The sequence below is a fragment of the Dinoponera quadriceps genome, unplaced genomic scaffold (genome assembly GCF_001313825.1).
Source record: "Dinoponera quadriceps isolate SergipeBrazil2010 unplaced genomic scaffold, ASM131382v1 scaffold113, whole genome shotgun sequence".
NCBI lineage: Eukaryota > Metazoa > Arthropoda > Insecta > Hymenoptera > Formicidae > Dinoponera > Dinoponera quadriceps.
The window spans coordinates 3,856,579-3,874,970 of record NW_014554899.1 but is presented as its reverse complement, the minus strand read 5'-3'; the positions used below and the strand labels follow the sequence as shown (position 1 = coordinate 3,874,970).

The window sequence follows — 18,392 nt, the reverse complement described above, 5'->3', positions numbered from 1 at the left end:
TCCATCGTCGGGGCATCTTCGCAAACTGTCACCGCCAACTGATACTGGACGGCTAATTTCGCTTCCGACGACTCGGGAGAACCCGAAGGTGTTCTTTGCGACACAAAGTGTCAGTCGACAGGGCGTCAGTCAAAGTCGAGTAGAAAATGAGACGCGCACGATTTACACGCGTAAGAAAGCCCAGAAGCGAGCGCAGACGATTAATAATTAAAGCAACACCGGGCCTACCGGCGTTAATTGCACCTATCATCGGGAACCGGTTAGCGCCAGAGGTGCGAGCGCGCGTCGTGACGACTGATCGCGAAGAGAGGAAACAGGATAGTGACGATTTATCGGTCTTTCTGTTTAGCGAGCTGCTTCATGCGCTCAGTTTTCCGGTTGATGATGATGCACGTGTGCTCCGAAAATCGTCGGACGATGCGCGATCGTGCGCCAAGCGACAGTTAATGAACCAGGGTTGGCCGTTTATCCATAAAATACAATAGCTTACGTGTAGGCAATGTAAACTGTGTATAATATGTCATCTGTGTAGACAATAAGTAATCTGTGAATCGTTATATGGAATAGCTCGTGTTCTTCTTACATTTTGTAAGTCTTAATTTTATATCTTGTTTTTGTTAAAAGCCCACCAGGTAAACCTGAATTGTAACTTTTTAATTTTTAATATTAAGTATCTTTATAATTAGCAAAATCGGATACTAATTATTTTATAGAGTTAACTATTTTATAGAGTTTAAACTAATATAGACTAATAATTGACCTTTTTTACACTATACTAAGTAACTTAGATCATTTCGAAAGGTTCCGCTACTTCCATCCGTATATCGCTCACGTCTGTCTCATATTGACCTCGTCACAATGATTAGTAATTTTGCGTGTTATGCGATTGTGGACATGCGATTTCCCTACACCCATAATTCACAGTTTTAAACAGTCTGTTATTTCAGCGTTGCCACGCTGACTAGATAGCGAACAACAGGTCTTAAATTCATAATAATTTAGCAATTTAATATAATACATATAATAATTTACAATTATGAACTTTATGTTTTATTTGTTCTGTAAATTCGTAACTTGGTTTAATCTTTACTTTTGTATTTTCCTTTTCTCTCTTAAAACAGAGTTATCCCGTAAAATAAATAATAATAACTTATATTTTACATAATTTACATTGTCTCTACGTAAAACAATCAGTATAAATATCATGCAGACAATACATAAATTATCCATGTGGACATAAAATCTAGGGCACAACCCTGATTTGTGTGTGAACCGTGACGGTGCATGGAATATTAAAACTATTAAAAAAGGAACGACATAAAACAGTATAAATAGTAAATATAGAAGTTTAATTTTTCATCTTTATCCTCTCGTTAGATTTAAATTATCGTGTTTAACATCCAACTCTTACAACTTTCTCATTTTTGCTGGTTGTTTACCATCGAAGTACATTTATAATATCTTTATTCAAAAAATGTAAGTTGAATCAATTATAAGTTACGATCGATCGCGCCAACGCACGATTAACGCGATCTGCGGGATCTTATTTTCCGAACTCGTCCACGTAGACACGTCCGTTAATCATCCGTGTCAATTTGTGTTGCAGGTCTCCGCGAGTCGGAGGTCCTCTTTCGCAGTCGTTAGCTATGATCCCGCCGACCATGCACGGACACGAGTTCAATCAGCCCTTGTCGAGGGTGGTCATGGTCCGTAAAACGGACCAAAGGACTTTCAGTAAAGGAAGACGAGGCGGCGAGCCTCTCTTGGAGACCGTCACCAGGGAAACCGTCGAGCTCTTCAACGGCGGTCGGGCCGAGAGGAAGTATACTTCCGAAACGAGGGACATCGTTACACCCAAATCTAACAGGTACGACAAACTTGACGATTTCATTTTTATTCGATCAGATATTAGATGCCGTGTACGATTCCCCGTATTTCAAACGTATTTCCCTTTCCGCGCTGTCATTAGTGTGATTTAATGATGTAACAAAGTTCAAGACAAATGCGTAAGCGATAAAATTGAGATGTTTTGTAGCGAGCAGAATATGAAGTTATACAAGTCGGTATCGGCAAGTAATGATTTGGATGGTAATGAATAGCCGCTTCTCGACCGTAATTATCCCGAACGTTATTATACCTGTGCGCCTCTCTGATAAAATGTATATTCGAGCGGCGGAATGAATTAATGCGATCGCTGTCACGCAGCGTATCGGAGCGAGAGTGTACACAAGGCTTCGTACAAACCTGCATATTTAGTCAATAGAGAGAAAGATTTTCTCAATTTTACGCACGTATGGGTGCGGTATTGGGGCGTGTGCGACGCCTAATGTACCATTCACGCAGAGAAACAAAGTGCACACGCAAACAAATGCTGTTGTAACAAAACCTGTAACAAAACGTTACAACAGAATTGGCCAACAAAACCGTAATCGGGGTTAATCTTCTTAACTTAACAGTAATATTATTGAAACTAATACTTCATATATTATTCCAATAACTCAAGTATTAATTTCGATGATATTGCACTGAAAAAAAATACTTAAATGTTTATTTGTGGGATATAAATGTTTAAGTATTTTTCTCAATATGCCGTTGAATCAAACAGATTCATTCTGATTAAGGTGCTGCTGATCAATTCTACAAAAAAAATGCTATTAAGATTAAAGTAAAAAATAATTATTCTAATACTTCTTAATAAATTTTAAAAATATTATTTAAAAATAAAATAAAATATTTACTTGATCCAAGTAAAATTTATCCAAGTAAATCTTTGCTAAGGAATATTGGAATAATTATTTACTTGAACCTTTTTTCTATGTATTGGTATAGAAAATTTTCCACTAATGTTGCCCTATTCCTTAATGACATCGAAAATTTCCAATCAAGGATATTATGTGTGAATATTCATGCATTATGGCTGTAATATAATTTGATGAATCAGCAACGAAGTTCCAAAAGAGCAATCATAATATACAAATATTCAAAAATAACGCACCTGATTAGAAATTTTAAAATTACTATGCTTATAATGGATAACTTATAATGAAAATAGGACAACATTAATGGGGTCTTTTATACAACAGCGTTTGTTTTCCGTGCGAAAATTGCAGATGAAACCAGTAGTTCTTAAAAGATAAATAGCACATAAATAGTATCGTAAATTGCATCTTACTTATTATATTTTGCGGTGGCTGCGCGCGTATACAACTAGCAGTTGGTTTCTCACGTCGGAATTCCGCGTGCGAATTCCATCAAAAGTATAGTTCCGCCTCGGCACAGAGGAGGTCTTGGAAAACCATTGAAGTAGACGATAAATGTACGTTGCGGTATTTAGAACAAATTGATATTACAGCTATAGTATATATATTGTTATACGCCCTTACCTTATAACGAGGTGTTCCTTCGGTGCACGTGGTCGGAGGTGCGTTTCCTTCTTGCACGATCGTGTACCGGAAACTTGTTACATACAGTTCGAAGTAGACAAAACTTTATCCGTCGTAGAGTCAGCTGTCTCGTGTTTCAGTCCCTTTCTCTCGGCCGGTACACGAAGGCACACACACGGTACCCGCTTCTTTCAATAGAACGTAAGATGTGTTCTTTCTTTTTCCTCTTTTTCGGTTTTACGTTATTGCATCTTTCCGGCAGATCATTTCGTCGCGTCACGTCTTATCGCTATTATGGGCGTTGAAATCCCCGTCTTCAGATTTTATCCGCCGCGTGAATCTCGAACCTTATCTCGCTTCCACGACACGTAGTTGACCCTGTATAGTGAGAAGAGAACGCAATTAAAAATGTTCTTTTGTGTGAATCATTGCTCTTGTAGCATGCCGTCGCTCAGCGTGCACGGAACGAAAAAGAAGGTGGTCGGTTTTGTCGATCAGGTGTCGCCGGACAGGTATATAATCGCCTATGTGACGCAGACTAGTCTCACAGTGCGGTCCGAATTCCGATTCCAGTGAAGGGAAGTTAAGCATACGAAAGAATGAGAAAAAAAGAGAGAAAGAGGAAAAGACACATAGACAGACAGCAGAATGGGTGCCGCAGACGGCACGGTACAGTACTTTTACCGGTGTTGTCGTTCATGATACTTTCCGAAACTTCACTAGGATCGGTAAAAGGATCCTAGTTCACTTAGCGTATGTACGGCATAACGACGTATGTGGCATATAGAAAGCCGGGTGACAGCTGAAAGTTCGCGTGCTTACGTCGAAACGGCGAGGGGACGGCGATTCCATAAGAACACGCCGGTAAATTGCTGGCTTTCACGTAACAGGGCGATAATGCCCGTTCGCCGGAAACAAGGCTCGAGCCATCGCCGGGATAAATTGAAAGTACCGGGATCCCGCGTGAGGCTGCGAAGATACGCGCGCGCGTTTCCTCAGATTATCGTCATCAGTGCGCTCCACTCTCATCCGCGCGTGCTCGTCACGCCGTCGCGTCTCGACTCGCGATTTCCCGAATGAATTTATCCGTCACTGATTTTATCGTCACGTTCGACGTGTACATTGCGCCTGACAGCTCCGCTTAATCGCACTCGATCTTATGTAACGCCGCTTTTACGCGCCAGCGAGATCGCGAGAAGAAAAAAGGAATCCCCGACAGGATCGTTTAACCGAGAGATTAATCGCCGCGAGGTCCGTTTTGTCGGGATTAAATCCCCATCGGCGGCGAACACGTTGTCTGCTCGGCGTCGACGATATATGCGATTCCGCCTACGCGGGTGTCGCGGTCGAGAAAAATTTTCCCGGTTGCGACTCGTCTGAATGCGCGTAAGGGCCTGGGCAAAATAAAAAAAAAAAAGAACGAGATGGAAGAGCAATATGGAATAAGGTACAGCGTGACCCAAGACACGCTTCTCGTTTTCTCTCGCTGCTTTTCGAGGAGCTAGTCAAATTAAACTTTTGTCTTCCATGTCCCTTCAACAGTTTCTTCATTCATGAATAATTTTAAACATTGAGATCTGTTTAAATTAACATCACAAGTAAACAATATATTATTTACTTAATTTTATACATTTCTTTCGTTTTGCTTATATTTTGCGAGGAAGTTTGATCGCGAAAAATTACAAGAACTAGTAAACTGGGCAAAGATCGAAATTCGACTAGGAACTCGGCGAGGAAACTCACTTCATTGAGGTTTTGTTTCGTCGAGATTTGAGACGCCTTGTATCGTTATCGTCGGACTCTTATGGCAGACATGTCGGAGACTCGGCTTGGGCGCGACATAACAAAGAAAACGACAGCTTTTCTTCCACGACACTACACGACCGTGGCCGTGGACGCGTCACGGAGGCTCGTAGGAAGGAGGAAGTACCTCTGTCGTGAAGGTAGATGCAACGACGCGCGCGTACGTGGACGAGCGCGCACGGCGAAGTTGCCGTGACCTTTAACGGGGCCTGGTGAGAGATCCCTGAAAATGTTCAGCCGTCCCTCGGCTCTCTGATGTCACCACGTCTTTGGGCTGAATATTAAAATTTCGTTGTTTCACCTCCACGACTCGATTGAAACAGCTTTTTTCAAGCACGCAGATATATTCCGATTCATATAAACGTAGAGATGCAACATTTCCGACGGTTCTCGACGGTTTTTAAGCTCCGTGTAGCCTTCGCTCGAAAGACGTTTCCGTCGTGGCACACTCGTGCGCCATTTGTTCCTTAAAGGTAGTTGTATCGTACACTGAGAGAAAAATATAATCGTTTTCGAGGATAACAATATCCTTTTTATTTTAACCATAAAAATAGCAGTAGCAATATAATAATAATTTACAACCATATTGTAGGTAATCATTATTATACTGCACGCCATTATCTTTTGCAAAAATACAACTCATTTTTAGACATAATATCAAATCAATTACTTTATTTTTTAATTTTGATTAGTAAAAGTTACGTTTTTAAAACAATATGTTAATTAACAATTTTGTGTCAATACACAAAACCATGTCAAAACTTAAAAATTTTCATCTAATTTAGCCCAATATGTCATGAATGCAAATAAAGTGGATGATAACCACGGGCATATTTACAAGTTATGTCATCTAATGTGACGTTTTACGGTCTTCACTGCTCCTCCTTGTTATCACAGATCGTCATGCAAACTAATAAGAACTTCCCTTCCCCCTCGTGATGTGACGTAATTGTTGAACAGCCCCGTATATAGATTTAAAAATACATATTTGATTACTTTTGTCGAAAATTTAAGTTTTGACATGGTTTTGTGTCAATAATCGAAATGTTAAATTTTGTAATATTTATTCTTTTAGAAACACAACTTTTACTAATCAAAGTTATAAAATAAAGTAATTAATTTGATATTATATGCCTAAAAATTATTTGTATTTTAGGAAAAGATAGTAACGTGCAGTCTAATAATTATTACCCACGATATGGTTATAAGTTTTTTTTTATTCTATGTATTGGCGGGAGGGGAGTTTAGCATGACGTAATTGTTAAATGGTCCATCTAGTGCAAGTTTCAATGAATCCTTAAAAAACTTTTTTATACTACAGCTACTTCAACGAGCAGATATCGGCTCGTGAATTACTCGCGACTCGTTGAACCGACATCAGAATATTCTCGGAAGCTGCCGAGAGCGTATCTATTTCACAAACGCGTGGTAATAAATAAACGTGTCCGCGAGCGATCCGACGGAACACGAGCTTCTGAAAACGTATCCGTCTTTGAGTCAACATCCATATTCGCGTGAAGGAACGATTGCGGCGCGCAATTCGCAACGAGTCGTCCCGGCGTATCGCCGTCTCCGCATCGAGATGCGGAGTTAACCGCGCGGCCCGACGAAATTGCTATTCATTAGTCAACGTGCAATCTTGCGCGGAACGAGCGCGGATTTGCATTATGAGCGTATAATAATCGGATATCTGCGGCATGATTTGTTTATATGAACGAGTATTCAGCCCATCATAAAACACACTCTAGGAATAGCTTAAGGACACTGTTGTAATTACACAGCGCTGTCTTAGACGCTCTCTCACGTTCGATCGCTTCGATTCATTGCGCATGCCATAATGATCGTCCGGACAGTCCTCGACATGATCAGGATCATCGCACGTTGTAATTTCGTGTTGGCTTTCCAGCTTACTCACGTCTCATCGGGATGCACGGAATATTAGGGCACCATTTAGAGAATATCGTGTACACATCAGTTAAGTTAAAAGGAACTAAGTCTCAGAGTCGTGCGAATTTTGCCGCACAAACTGCAATCGGGTCAAATTGAACAAAGCAGAGTCAGATCAATGTCAATTTCATATACACCTTGATGGAAGTATTATGCTGAAAATTTCACTGAAATTTTTCTCTCTCAATTGACTCCGTTCCATTATCACTCTGCCAATATAAGTAGTTTTCAGTTAAATTCAGTAAGTTTTAATAGTGATTTTAACTTTCCTTGTATCCGAGTACTGATATACTATGAACTTGATGAACAATGAGACGAAAGTTACTCTGAAAAGTTATTTAAATATATAATAATAAATATTTCAAAATAAATCATAATATTCATCGTGAAATTTAATATATATTTGTGAAATATAATAAAAATTAAAATATAATTCTGAAAAGTAATTAAAAAATTGATAAAATATTATATATCATGATATTTACTGAATTAAACGGAAAACTGTGTATATTAGTGAAATGCGTATGGCAATGAAATTCAATTGAGACAGTATTTCAGCAAAATATTTCCCTCAGAGAATTGAGAGAAAAAATATCTAAAAAATATAAAATATATAAAAATATTTATTCGGTTAGCAATAAAATATATTTATTTGTATTAATATACATGTTTTTGAAAAACAAACATAATTTTTCTCAAATAAGAAAATATATTTTCTTAAATATATATATTTTCACGAAAGCAGCTGTTTATTCTATTAAAATAAAAGAATATAGATTTAAATAAATATATTATTAGTAAATTTAAACGGTATTAAATATTTAACGAAACCATATAGTGCAAATCCAAGTGTGTTATTTTCGCTGAGACTTTTCTTACATATTTCTTACCATTGTAAATTACATCATTTAACACGATCGGATGTGTTAACTTATAATTTAACACGATTAAACGTTTTAAATTACGTAATTTAAAAAGGGAAGAAAAGTGTAAGAAAAGCTTCTATCAAACGTGTCATTTTTAGACATTTATACGTGTGAAAATAACACACTTGGGTTTGCAGTGCGGTTGCACGTATGATAGAGATATTCTTTCATCTATCTATTAAAATGTTGATTCAACTGCACAATATGAATAATTCTACCTCTGTTTTGGAAGGCTAATTAATTAAACGATAAGTACACGGCCAGTAATATGTTGAGTCAGCTGTTTGATTGCTTAATTGAACTAAATGTTGAGCTCGTCTTGCATAAACAAGAAATTAAAAGAACACCAAACTTTCGCTGACATAATTGGAACAGTTACTTCGGCACGTACGACTCTGAAATTGTTTAACTTGATTTGAATTGCGTCGATTGGTCATTTTTATAATATATTGTTATATAAATGTAAAATTCCCACCATCTGTACGATATCGTTTTAATGAGAATTCCCATCCAACTAACAGTCTAGCCGTTTTTGTTTAATTTTTCGCGGATTATCGCGACAATAATTTCGCAATTGCTTCTTACGGCTTCCGTAGCGTGTGAGCTAATCGCGCGGAATTCTCGTCAAGACGAGAACAGTACAATTCACGGTCAATTACGTCCCACGTGATCGCTTTTAGTGCATAAAAGTTTCAGCAAATTCGATCCGCTTGTGTTCGTTCACTGCGCGTCGCTATGCTGCCCGCGGCTGAAAGGAGCGCTGTGTTTCTCCGTATACCGTGATAATTGATCTACTTTCAGGTCGAGGACAGACTCGGTAAGGTCGAAGTCCCCGTTGACGGCGTCGCCAGCTTCACCGGGCCCGCTGTCGAATTCTCTGCACGGCAGTTTCCACGGTAGCTTAGGAAGCGATGGCATGTCCTGCAGCAGCGCCAGGTCCTCCTCAGCGTCTCCCGACTCCGCGAGGTACTCATCGTCGCAGGTAAGGATACTCGCAAACCTATTCGCCAGTCGGTTCTCCTACCGTCCGTCCGTCCGTTCATCGCGATCTCCTCGAACCTTCCGGTTTTAACCTACTTGGCAAATTAGCCGATCTCGGTGGGAAAGCATGGCTTTGACGGTTTCGTCACGCCTCCGCGTCAGTTTATTTATTTATTTAATTAAGAGAAATCCGCTCAGAAAAGGAAGATAAAAAATAATTAAAATTACCAATTATAAGATTGAGCTATACATATAACATTATGCATCATTTTAGTATTATATACTGAGAGAAAAATTATTTGAGGAATAAAAGATATTTATTCGGTGGGTACATTAATAACATATTTATTTGTACTATTGTACATGTTTTTACACTAAGAAAAAATACTTTTCAAGTGAAAAAATATATATTTTCTTAAATTTGTAGCTTTTTATGAAAGCAATTGTTTATTCTATCTAAGGAGGTTGTGAGGTTCAATGTTGTATTTTCAGTAATACGTCAAGGGAGCCACTTATAAATTTAGTATTTATCAAGAAAAATTACGTTTTCTATACTTTTATTCTTCATTGCCTGAATAATAAATGTTAATTTAAAACAAAGTTCAGGTAAATATATACATAATATTACAAATACGAAAATATTATTTTTATTTTTCTTATTAATACTATATTTATGCATTACTTGATTTAATAGAGATGCATTGATAATAGAAAGAAGTGATTAAATGTATGCATATATATTTCGAGTATTTTTTTACTATAAGTTATGAACTGACTTAAATCTATGCAAATGTGTTATTACTCACGCCAAATAAACATTTTTTAGATTTTTCTCGTACTGCAGACAAAGGCAGAAGCATCATGAGGTTACTTTCTTGTCGACAAAATAACGTTGACATTGTCGATCGCTTAAAATTGATAATCGAAACACACACACACACACACAATTACCTCGTGTATGCGACATCGTGCTCGCAGTGCGAGAGATCCTTCTTGCGGAGGAACGCCGCGAGACTCTCCCTGGTGCGTCACGTTGACCGCCCGATGACTCAGGATCATCGCTTCTTTTCTCTGCGCGGGAGTCGCACGAGTCAGTCGGCCGATCGATCAATGGTGGATCATTGCGCCAGCTGGCGTTATGATTAATCTGTTCGAAGAAGCCCCGAGCTGTGTGTTCTCGCGTGCTCGCGGAATCGATTTTTCCGCTCCATTTTCCGCGCGCGCGCGTGTCCCGTCTCGTTCTCATTCGCTCAACCTGCTCTTTGTGTGCACGCGAGCGTTTTTTTGCGCGCCGGTTATCGGCCTTGTGCGCAAAACGGCCGATTTGAAGCGAGGACGAGGAGTATGTTTATCAATCAGCGAGACCGACGTCTCTCGATATTCGCGCCGTTTTCACCGAGTCGCCGCCTACGACGCGCGAACGCGCGATCAATCGACGATCGTCGTCAGAGCCCTGAAGCCACCGCCGCTTTGAATTCCGCAAGAATCATCGGCTGCCGTCGTCCCGGTTCGTGCGGTTCTCTGATTTAATTATTGGCCCTTCCGCAGAAGCGCGCCCGGTTCCTCGTCGTGATCGTCATTCATACCTCGGTGATTCGCCATCACGCTCGGTAAATTTTCGCCGGCGAATGAGAGAAATTTAACGAGCGGTCACGCAAACGGAAGCGCCGAGCAAAAGTTGGCGGACCGGCCTGCGGATCGTCGTTGCGACGGGTGATCGTGTTCGGATAGGACAATGGGAAATAGTTATTGTCGGTCAGTAAATCTGCTGATATAGTTTCACAATATCTTCTCTGTTAGATGGCTCGAGTTATTAGGTGCCATCGTCCGTCTTTACTATCTGTATCGTCATGTCGCTTCGTCACCTGCGCTCGTTTCTTCGCTCTCGGGCCTCATTCTCGACGCGCGTTTGGCGTTAAACGTAGCTTTCTGGTACTCTGTTCCATTTCCTTCTTCTTTTCTCTTTCTATATGAACGTTACGTACACTGAGAGAAATTATAGTTATTTTCGGCCTCAACTATATTCCCTTTTTTATGGTTTTAATCATGAAAATAATGGTAACAATATGGAAAAAACTCTGTTAGTGTAATTGAATTTTCTGTCGCTTGAGGATCGGATGAAAACTCACTTATAGGAACAGAAAGATTTCCATAAAAGGTTCTATTCAATCAATTTCTCTCAATTGTCTCAATCGGCTCATATAGCACAATTGTTCCGAAGACATCCTAGAGACGTCCCAAAATGTTCGAATATCTGAGACATCTCTAGGATGTCTTTTAATCATTTTTGCTATATGGAGAGTATTAATGCAACTCTGAATGTTCACACAAATATTCTCAGTCATATTAACAGAAATATCATTTTTCGTCACTGAGTTTTCATTTCTTGTTTTCACTGTTTTCATCTGGTTCTTATTTAGTTACAGAAAGTGAGATTTTTTTCGTGTATATAAAGTAATCACTGACACTATAGTAACGCTTACTAGAAAAATGCATGTCCTGACTATAAATTTTTTACTACGATGATTACAGTTACAAATGCCAAATATTCCCTCAGTGTATAATGTTGTTTCAGTTGGAAAATCGGAAAGACACACTTAATGTTCTACACGGATAAAACAATTTCATTAGGGTGACTGGATTTTCCGTTGCCTGATAACCAGACGAAAATTCAATTACAGGAGCGGAAAAATTCCTGTGGAAAGTTTCTGCTCAGTCAATTATTCCCAGTCGTTTCAATTAAGTTTTAATACAGCTGAATGTTCATACACTGAGATAAAAGTATTTAGAACTTGATTTGTGAAAGATATAAAGTTTATTTCATAGATACAAGGTTTATTTTTATAGAATAAGCGTTACATCTGGCAAGTAAATGTTTAAGTACTTTCTTCTCAGCGCACGAATGTTCTAAGTCGCAGTAGCGAAGATATCATTTCTCGTCACCGAGTTTTCATCTGGTTCCTGTTCAGTTGCAGAAACTGAGTTTTTTTCCGTATGCAACACAGTGCCCGAAACTGTCCAGTGCTCTCGATACAGGCGAATACATCGCGAGCGAACGCGGAACGAGTTTTCCAGTATGATGAAATACGGCCGACGAGATGTGGCACATCTCTAAATGAGAATCCGCGGGATTTACCGTGTGCAATCTTGATCCGCCATACGGCGTTTTCTCTTTATGTGTTGTAGATAACAAAGACTGACACTCGTAAACCGTCTGTGCGCAGATCGGGGCCCCCGAAGGAATTCATCAACGTCTGCCTCGACACGCACAATTTCTACCGATCGCGACATGGAGCACCGCCGTTGCGACTCAGCAAACAGGTGACTTTCGATCTTTCTCGCGACTATAAAACCATCGCCTGCCACCGTAGCTTCCAGGAAGCGAGGAAGCTTTGGTTTTTTAAGCTCGCCCATCTCTCCCTCGTTCTCGGAAACATGGGGGCATGTCTGCTGCTTTTTTTTATTGGAGACGATAAATAACAGCGTTTGTTTTCGTTTCACCTTCAGCTGTGCAAGACGAGTCAAGACTGGGCCAACATACTGGCGGCTAGGGGTAGGCTAGAACACAGGGCGAACATTGACTATGGAGAGAATCTCTATTGCATGTGGAGCTCCAATCCGAAGACTGTCGTCGGTGGCGAGGAACCAGTGAACGAATGGTAAGATTGTCCACGTATATATACACATCGATATCACAATCGAATTATCGCGTTATCCACATTAATGGCGCAGCCATTATTAGTGTCCGGACAAATTGGTCTGTTTTGATCGACCGAAAACTCGCGCGAATCTGTCTATTAATAAGTTGAGTGCTGCGCTGATCTCTATTGATCGTACAGACATCTAATTGATGATAAAATCATTTTAAAAAGTACAATAAATATATAATAATTCAGAGTATGTACTCGTATATCTCTTATCTCGTTTCATTGGTTCTTTATTAACTATTTTGTAGATGTAATCTTTTAATTATATTATAGAATTTTAGTTATATTTTATTATAAATGTAATTATGCGTTTTATTATATATATATATAATTATTTTTATAATTTTATATTTTAATTATAATTATATCAATTTTAATTATCATTATTATAAATTAATTAATATTAATAATTAATTAATTATATATATTTTATATGCAATTTAACATACAAGACGCAGTAATGTCAATACCGGTCATTGGTTTCACCTCCATGGCATTCGAAGTATTAAACATAAATTATCTAAAAATTTCCTCTCTTTGTATACAGAAAAGAAACTCAGAAAATTCAGTTACACCAACGGAATGTCTTTTTCCTTGTAGGTACGCCGAAGAGACTCAGCACCAGTACGGAAAAGAGCCCACTACGCTGAAGACTGGTCACTTCACGCAGGTGATCTGGAGGGACAGCACTGAATTGGGGGTAGGCATGGCCAGGAATCGGAACGGGGAGGTGTACGTGGTATGCAATTACAACCCGGCCGGGAACTTCTTAGGCAGCTTCATGGAGAACGTCCTGCCGCCCGTGGACGCCAGTCCCACGAAACGGATTAACTTCAGCGACCTGAAGCAAACACAGTCCACGATGGACGAGCAAGCGTGGCAGCAAGAGGCATTGCTAGTTCACAACGAGTACCGGAGAAAGCACCGCGTGCCGGACTTGAGGCTGAGTCCGGAATTAACGGCCGCCGCCAAGGTGATTTACGAGAATACGTGAGATTGGTAACATGTGCCGAAATTTCGTTGATACAAGTCGACCAATTGTTTGATTATTGCAACCAAATAATTTAATTCTGTATACCGCACGAAAAGAATAACTGCGTTTCTGCAACAGAATAGGGATCAGATGAAAATTCGGCGACAAGAAGTAATATCTCTGTTATCGCAACGCAAAACACTGTTAACACGCAGATTTTTGAGTTATTAATTAAAGAAGCTTCTATAAATGATCACTTTCAAATCAGTAATAACTCGAGATTTTGCGTGTTATTTGCAAAATGATATAGGACTTTTCTGCTCCGTTTCACCAGTTCTACTTGCGCACGGGAACCGAGATTAGTTTGAGACACCGTGTATATAGTATACAGGATTAAATTATCTGTAGTTGAAGTAATCGAACACAATTGATCGATATAAGTCAATAAAATTTTGATATTTGTTACCGAATCTTTCTTCTAATGCACACGTGACTTCGGTGTCCTTCCCCGCGGTCACGGACAATTTCAAAGTAAATATACGATCGGCTGCGGGTCGTAAAAAGCAACATAAAAATCACACGCCCGTATCGAATCGTATACATTCGTCACGATATGTGATTTCGTTGTCCGCAGGCCTGGGCGAACACGCTGCTGAATACAAATAAACTGATACCTCAGTCGTCATCCCCGTACGGCGAAAATATTTATTCGATGCAATGCTCCGATCCCAAGCTGATCGTTTCCGCACGCGAGGTCATCTCCAAGTGGTATTCCGAGAAGAAGGAGCACAAATTCGGCGTTGAGCCGAAAGTTCTCAACACATGTAAGTGCACAAAGCGTTATTTTCGCACACTGCTCGAATCAACTAAACGTAACATTTCATTCTTTTAATCGAACAAAGTAATTTCAATAAAAAAGCATTTCCCTCTTTTTTGCCATTTGCAGGTCACTTTACACAAATCGTCTGGAAGAAAACGACGGAGATGGGCATTGCGATGGCCAAACGGGACGGTACCTGCGTCATAGTAGCGTGTTACCATCCGAGGGGTAACATAGTCGGACAGTTCACCGAGAATGTATTGAAGCCCGTGAAGAGCGTCTGTTAGCCCGCGCTGTCGATAATGTATCTGAACTCTGTACTTCTATATCGGGCAGATATAGACGATGTCACACGCGTAATATATGTATATATGACACTTGTGCATACACGTAGAATAAACATTCCACGTACACGTATTTATTAATTTTCCGCTCCTGGTTCTTACCTTCGTACCTTTCAAGGGGATAGTCTCGTCATGACTTTACATTGAAATATTAAGCATTCTCTCACTCGGTCTTTTTCTTTTTCTCTTCATTGCTTTATAATAATTTATTTATAATAAATTTACATGCACATCGCACGCATCGCGTTACAACGTCGCATATATATGTGTATACATACATATATATATTTTTTTTTTTTATAGATACATTCTCTCTCTCTCTCTATTTTTCTGCTTTTATTATTTTACATTACGTACAGCCGTTTACAGTTGTATTTGTGGTCGAGGAATGCTTAATTACTTAGATCCTATCGTAAGAACCTGCTGGACGCCTTAATAAGACTCGCACCATTCGAAGAGAGCTCGCTCGAGGTGCGCCAAGCTCTTGCTTAAACTTTCGAAGGAACTTGTGCGTGATGTTCGGTGCGTCTGCGAGGAAAAACACGTGCGCCTCTCTTCGAAGTGGAAAACAAATTCGCCCTCCCATAAGTACGATCACTTCTAATTGGCAAGTCGGTGTAATTATCGACGAAATCGTTGCAATTAAAGGAGGAGAATGTGTACGTATGTGTATGTGTGAACGTTATTAAAAAATTGCCATGCGATTTGGTCGTTCCGGCGGAATGAAATACGTAATAATATTCATTTTCCTTCGATTCCGCGGACGATACGTATCTCTGGGGAAAGAGAGCCGTGTAAGTCCTAGTCTACAATAGATGCTTTAAGCCTTAAGAAATTGACCAATCACAATCGAATTATAGAAGAATAATCAATTATGATTGGTCAATTTCTTAAAGCTTAGAGCTTAAATTCTCATTGTAGATTCCGCTTAAAATACCTGACGGAGATATTGATAGGGAAATGCCTATCGAAATTAAATGCACGTCATGATCCTGCGAGTATTGCGTGAGAAAAGAATAATAATTTTATCATATATATCTAGTGCTAAACGCAACTATCTGTGAGAATGTGTAGGTATGCCTCTGTGGTTCTTGTTTTACATTTATGTTGAAGATAATCATAATATATTAAACGAGCGTGGAACCTCTCTTTCTCTCTCTCTCTCTCTCTCTCTCTCTTTCTCTCTCTCAAAATCAGGCAAACGCGAGACACCACACTGAGAAAAATTTTCATCGGATAAAATGATGTATACGATTATTATTTTTATTATCCGACCAAATAATGGACACCTTTATCCGATGAAATATCCGATGAAGTTACTGATGAAGTTACCGATGAAACCTAATCGAAAAATTAGTCGCTTTCCGTATATCCGTTGTAATTTTCATCGCATAAAGACACGACTCGACCGGACATCGCACTTGATCGGATATATATCCGTTTATTATTTTTTAATTAGATTATCCGATCAGATATGATCGGACATTTTTCTCAGTGCAAACATGAGGGAAAGAATGAGCGCATAGTCGCGAAGAATATATTACACACGAATCGTCAAAAGGAAAATCGGCTTTGAAGACAAAGATGCATAGGGAGAAATCATCGGTTTTACACGATCTTCGAAAAATTCGCAGATGCTCAGATGGCGGTATATTTTCGCGTGAGAAAGGCACGAGAACTTGGAAGAGCGATCTTGTGAACGTTGACGGTAGAACGTTGCGCTCCCCAAGCCTTGCATCACGAATGGAGGAAATGACACACCGTTGAAACGACATTGAATTCCGCAGTGCGAGTTAAATCGACGTCGCAAAACGTTGAATATCAAGCCGGACAGCATAGATTTCTGAAAGACGTCTTAGAGATATCTAAGGTACGTGTTAATAGTTTTCATTTGAAACTGACAATTGTCACTTGATATATCAAGTGACAATTATATTAATTTAAACCTAAAGACCTAAAAACGTCCTATTTTTTTCTAGACGTCTTTTAGAAATTTGTACTGTCTGTACGGAAAAAATTAGTATCGATTCAAGTATTCTCATATATAAGTAAGAATACATAATCCTGTATGAAAATAAAACTTGCTCTTAAATAAAGAAATCGTACATAGTTTCACTAAAAATATCATATTTTTGTTATTCAAGAATTATTTTATGAATTAAGAAGAAAAATATTGGATAGAAAGAACGGTATCTTTAAGTTGATACAATTCTTACATAATAAAAAACATTTTGTACTTGTGTTAAGATCGGTCCTTGTTAAAAGTTTTGTGTTAAATTTTTTAACATACCCATGTGTTAATTTAATATATTGTGTTTATGTTAATTTAACATATTGTATTTATGTTATCTCAACATTTTGTGTTGTGTCGATATTCAACACGCATAAGTGTTAATTTTTCATATAATATTTGTGATATTTTCATATTCATCCCGTGTTAAATTAACACAAAATTTGAGTAGAGTGTTTGGGACATATGTGTTTGGAAAATGTGTTTAAATTTAACATAAAATTTTTTACTGTGTAGTTTGAAGATATCTTTCTATTCACTATGTTTTCTCTCAATTTTTAAAAATGACTCATCAATGAATATATTTTTAGTAGAACTATATTGAATTTCTTGATGTACAAGAGAGAAAGAGAGAGAGAGAGAGAGAGAGCAAGTATTATTTTCATACAAAATTATATATATTTTTGCTTAATGTGAGAGAATATGAATCTTGAATTAATGCTAATTTTATCGTATCTGTATGGGAAGTAAGGCGTCGACCTCACCGCTTCAGTCGTTGATTTTCGCTCTTGAATTTCGCGTTACGAGTTTAACACAAGTCGAGGTATGAGAGAGTGTGAATGTGACGATTATATACATATATTTCTTTCAAGGAATCAAATTAAATTCTTATGTCTCGTTAAATATAATCTCTCTTGTTCCAACGAAACTCGATTTTCTGCCTTTCGAAGAGTTGAACACACGTCGCACACACGATGTGACTCATTGCGCTTCTCTTCGCATCGCGTGGGAATCGCGATTCGCGCATGTTACACAGGACTTCCGCGCAAGGGGGTCGCAAAATCGACCGCGCCCTCATTCGAGACGTAATAATTCGTGCGATCTTCCTCCCGAGAGCAGCGAAGAGCGCCTCGCGAGAGATCGTCGTGACTTCGCCGCATTTAAATTCTTTTACGTGGTATATTCTATAAGATTATTAATTTGAATTCAGCTATGAAGAGTCAGGTCACATCATATTTTGGGCTGATCCTAGAATTAATCGTAAGTTATATACACGCCCCGGAATGGACCGCTTCCGCTCGCTCTCGATGCTCGGTCCTCAGCGCCAAATTCACACCTGCAATCTCGCGGCTCACCTAGGACCTTTCTTCGATACCGGGGCGAAATCTCGATTCTACGACACGTTGCCCGACGAGCAGTGAGAAGCGTCTCCGGATTTGACGGGGATTCTCGTCTCAAGGGGAAATAGAAAAAAAAAAAGGAAAAGAAAATATAGTC

The 18,392-nt window shown here is 39.0% G+C and overlaps 1 protein-coding gene across 6 annotated transcripts in view; it reads left to right on the top strand.

Annotated features, from left to right (window-relative positions):
- LOC106742563 (repressed by EFG1 protein 1-like) overlaps nucleotides 1–14,957 on the top strand; it is a 54,168-nt gene extending 39,211 nt beyond the window's left edge. For 5 of the 6 annotated variants that reach the window (XM_014615652.1, XM_014615650.1, XM_014615653.1 and 2 more), the window contains 8 exons: nucleotides 1,607–1,867; nucleotides 3,824–3,895; nucleotides 8,861–9,041; nucleotides 12,227–12,361; nucleotides 12,548–12,699; nucleotides 13,348–13,720; nucleotides 14,355–14,544; nucleotides 14,667–14,957. In XM_014615652.1, coding sequence (XP_014471138.1) covers nucleotides 1,607–1,867; nucleotides 3,824–3,895; nucleotides 8,861–9,041; nucleotides 12,227–12,361; nucleotides 12,548–12,699; nucleotides 13,348–13,720; nucleotides 14,355–14,544; nucleotides 14,667–14,827 — 1,525 coding nt within the window. In that variant the 3' untranslated portion in view covers nucleotides 14,828–14,957. The remainder of the gene's footprint in view (nucleotides 1–1,606; nucleotides 1,868–3,823; nucleotides 3,896–8,860; nucleotides 9,042–12,226; nucleotides 12,362–12,547; nucleotides 12,700–13,347; nucleotides 13,721–14,354; nucleotides 14,545–14,666) is intronic. The other variant, XM_014615654.1, reaches the window with a different exon arrangement.
- Nucleotides 14,958–18,392: the final 3,435 nt, after the last annotated feature.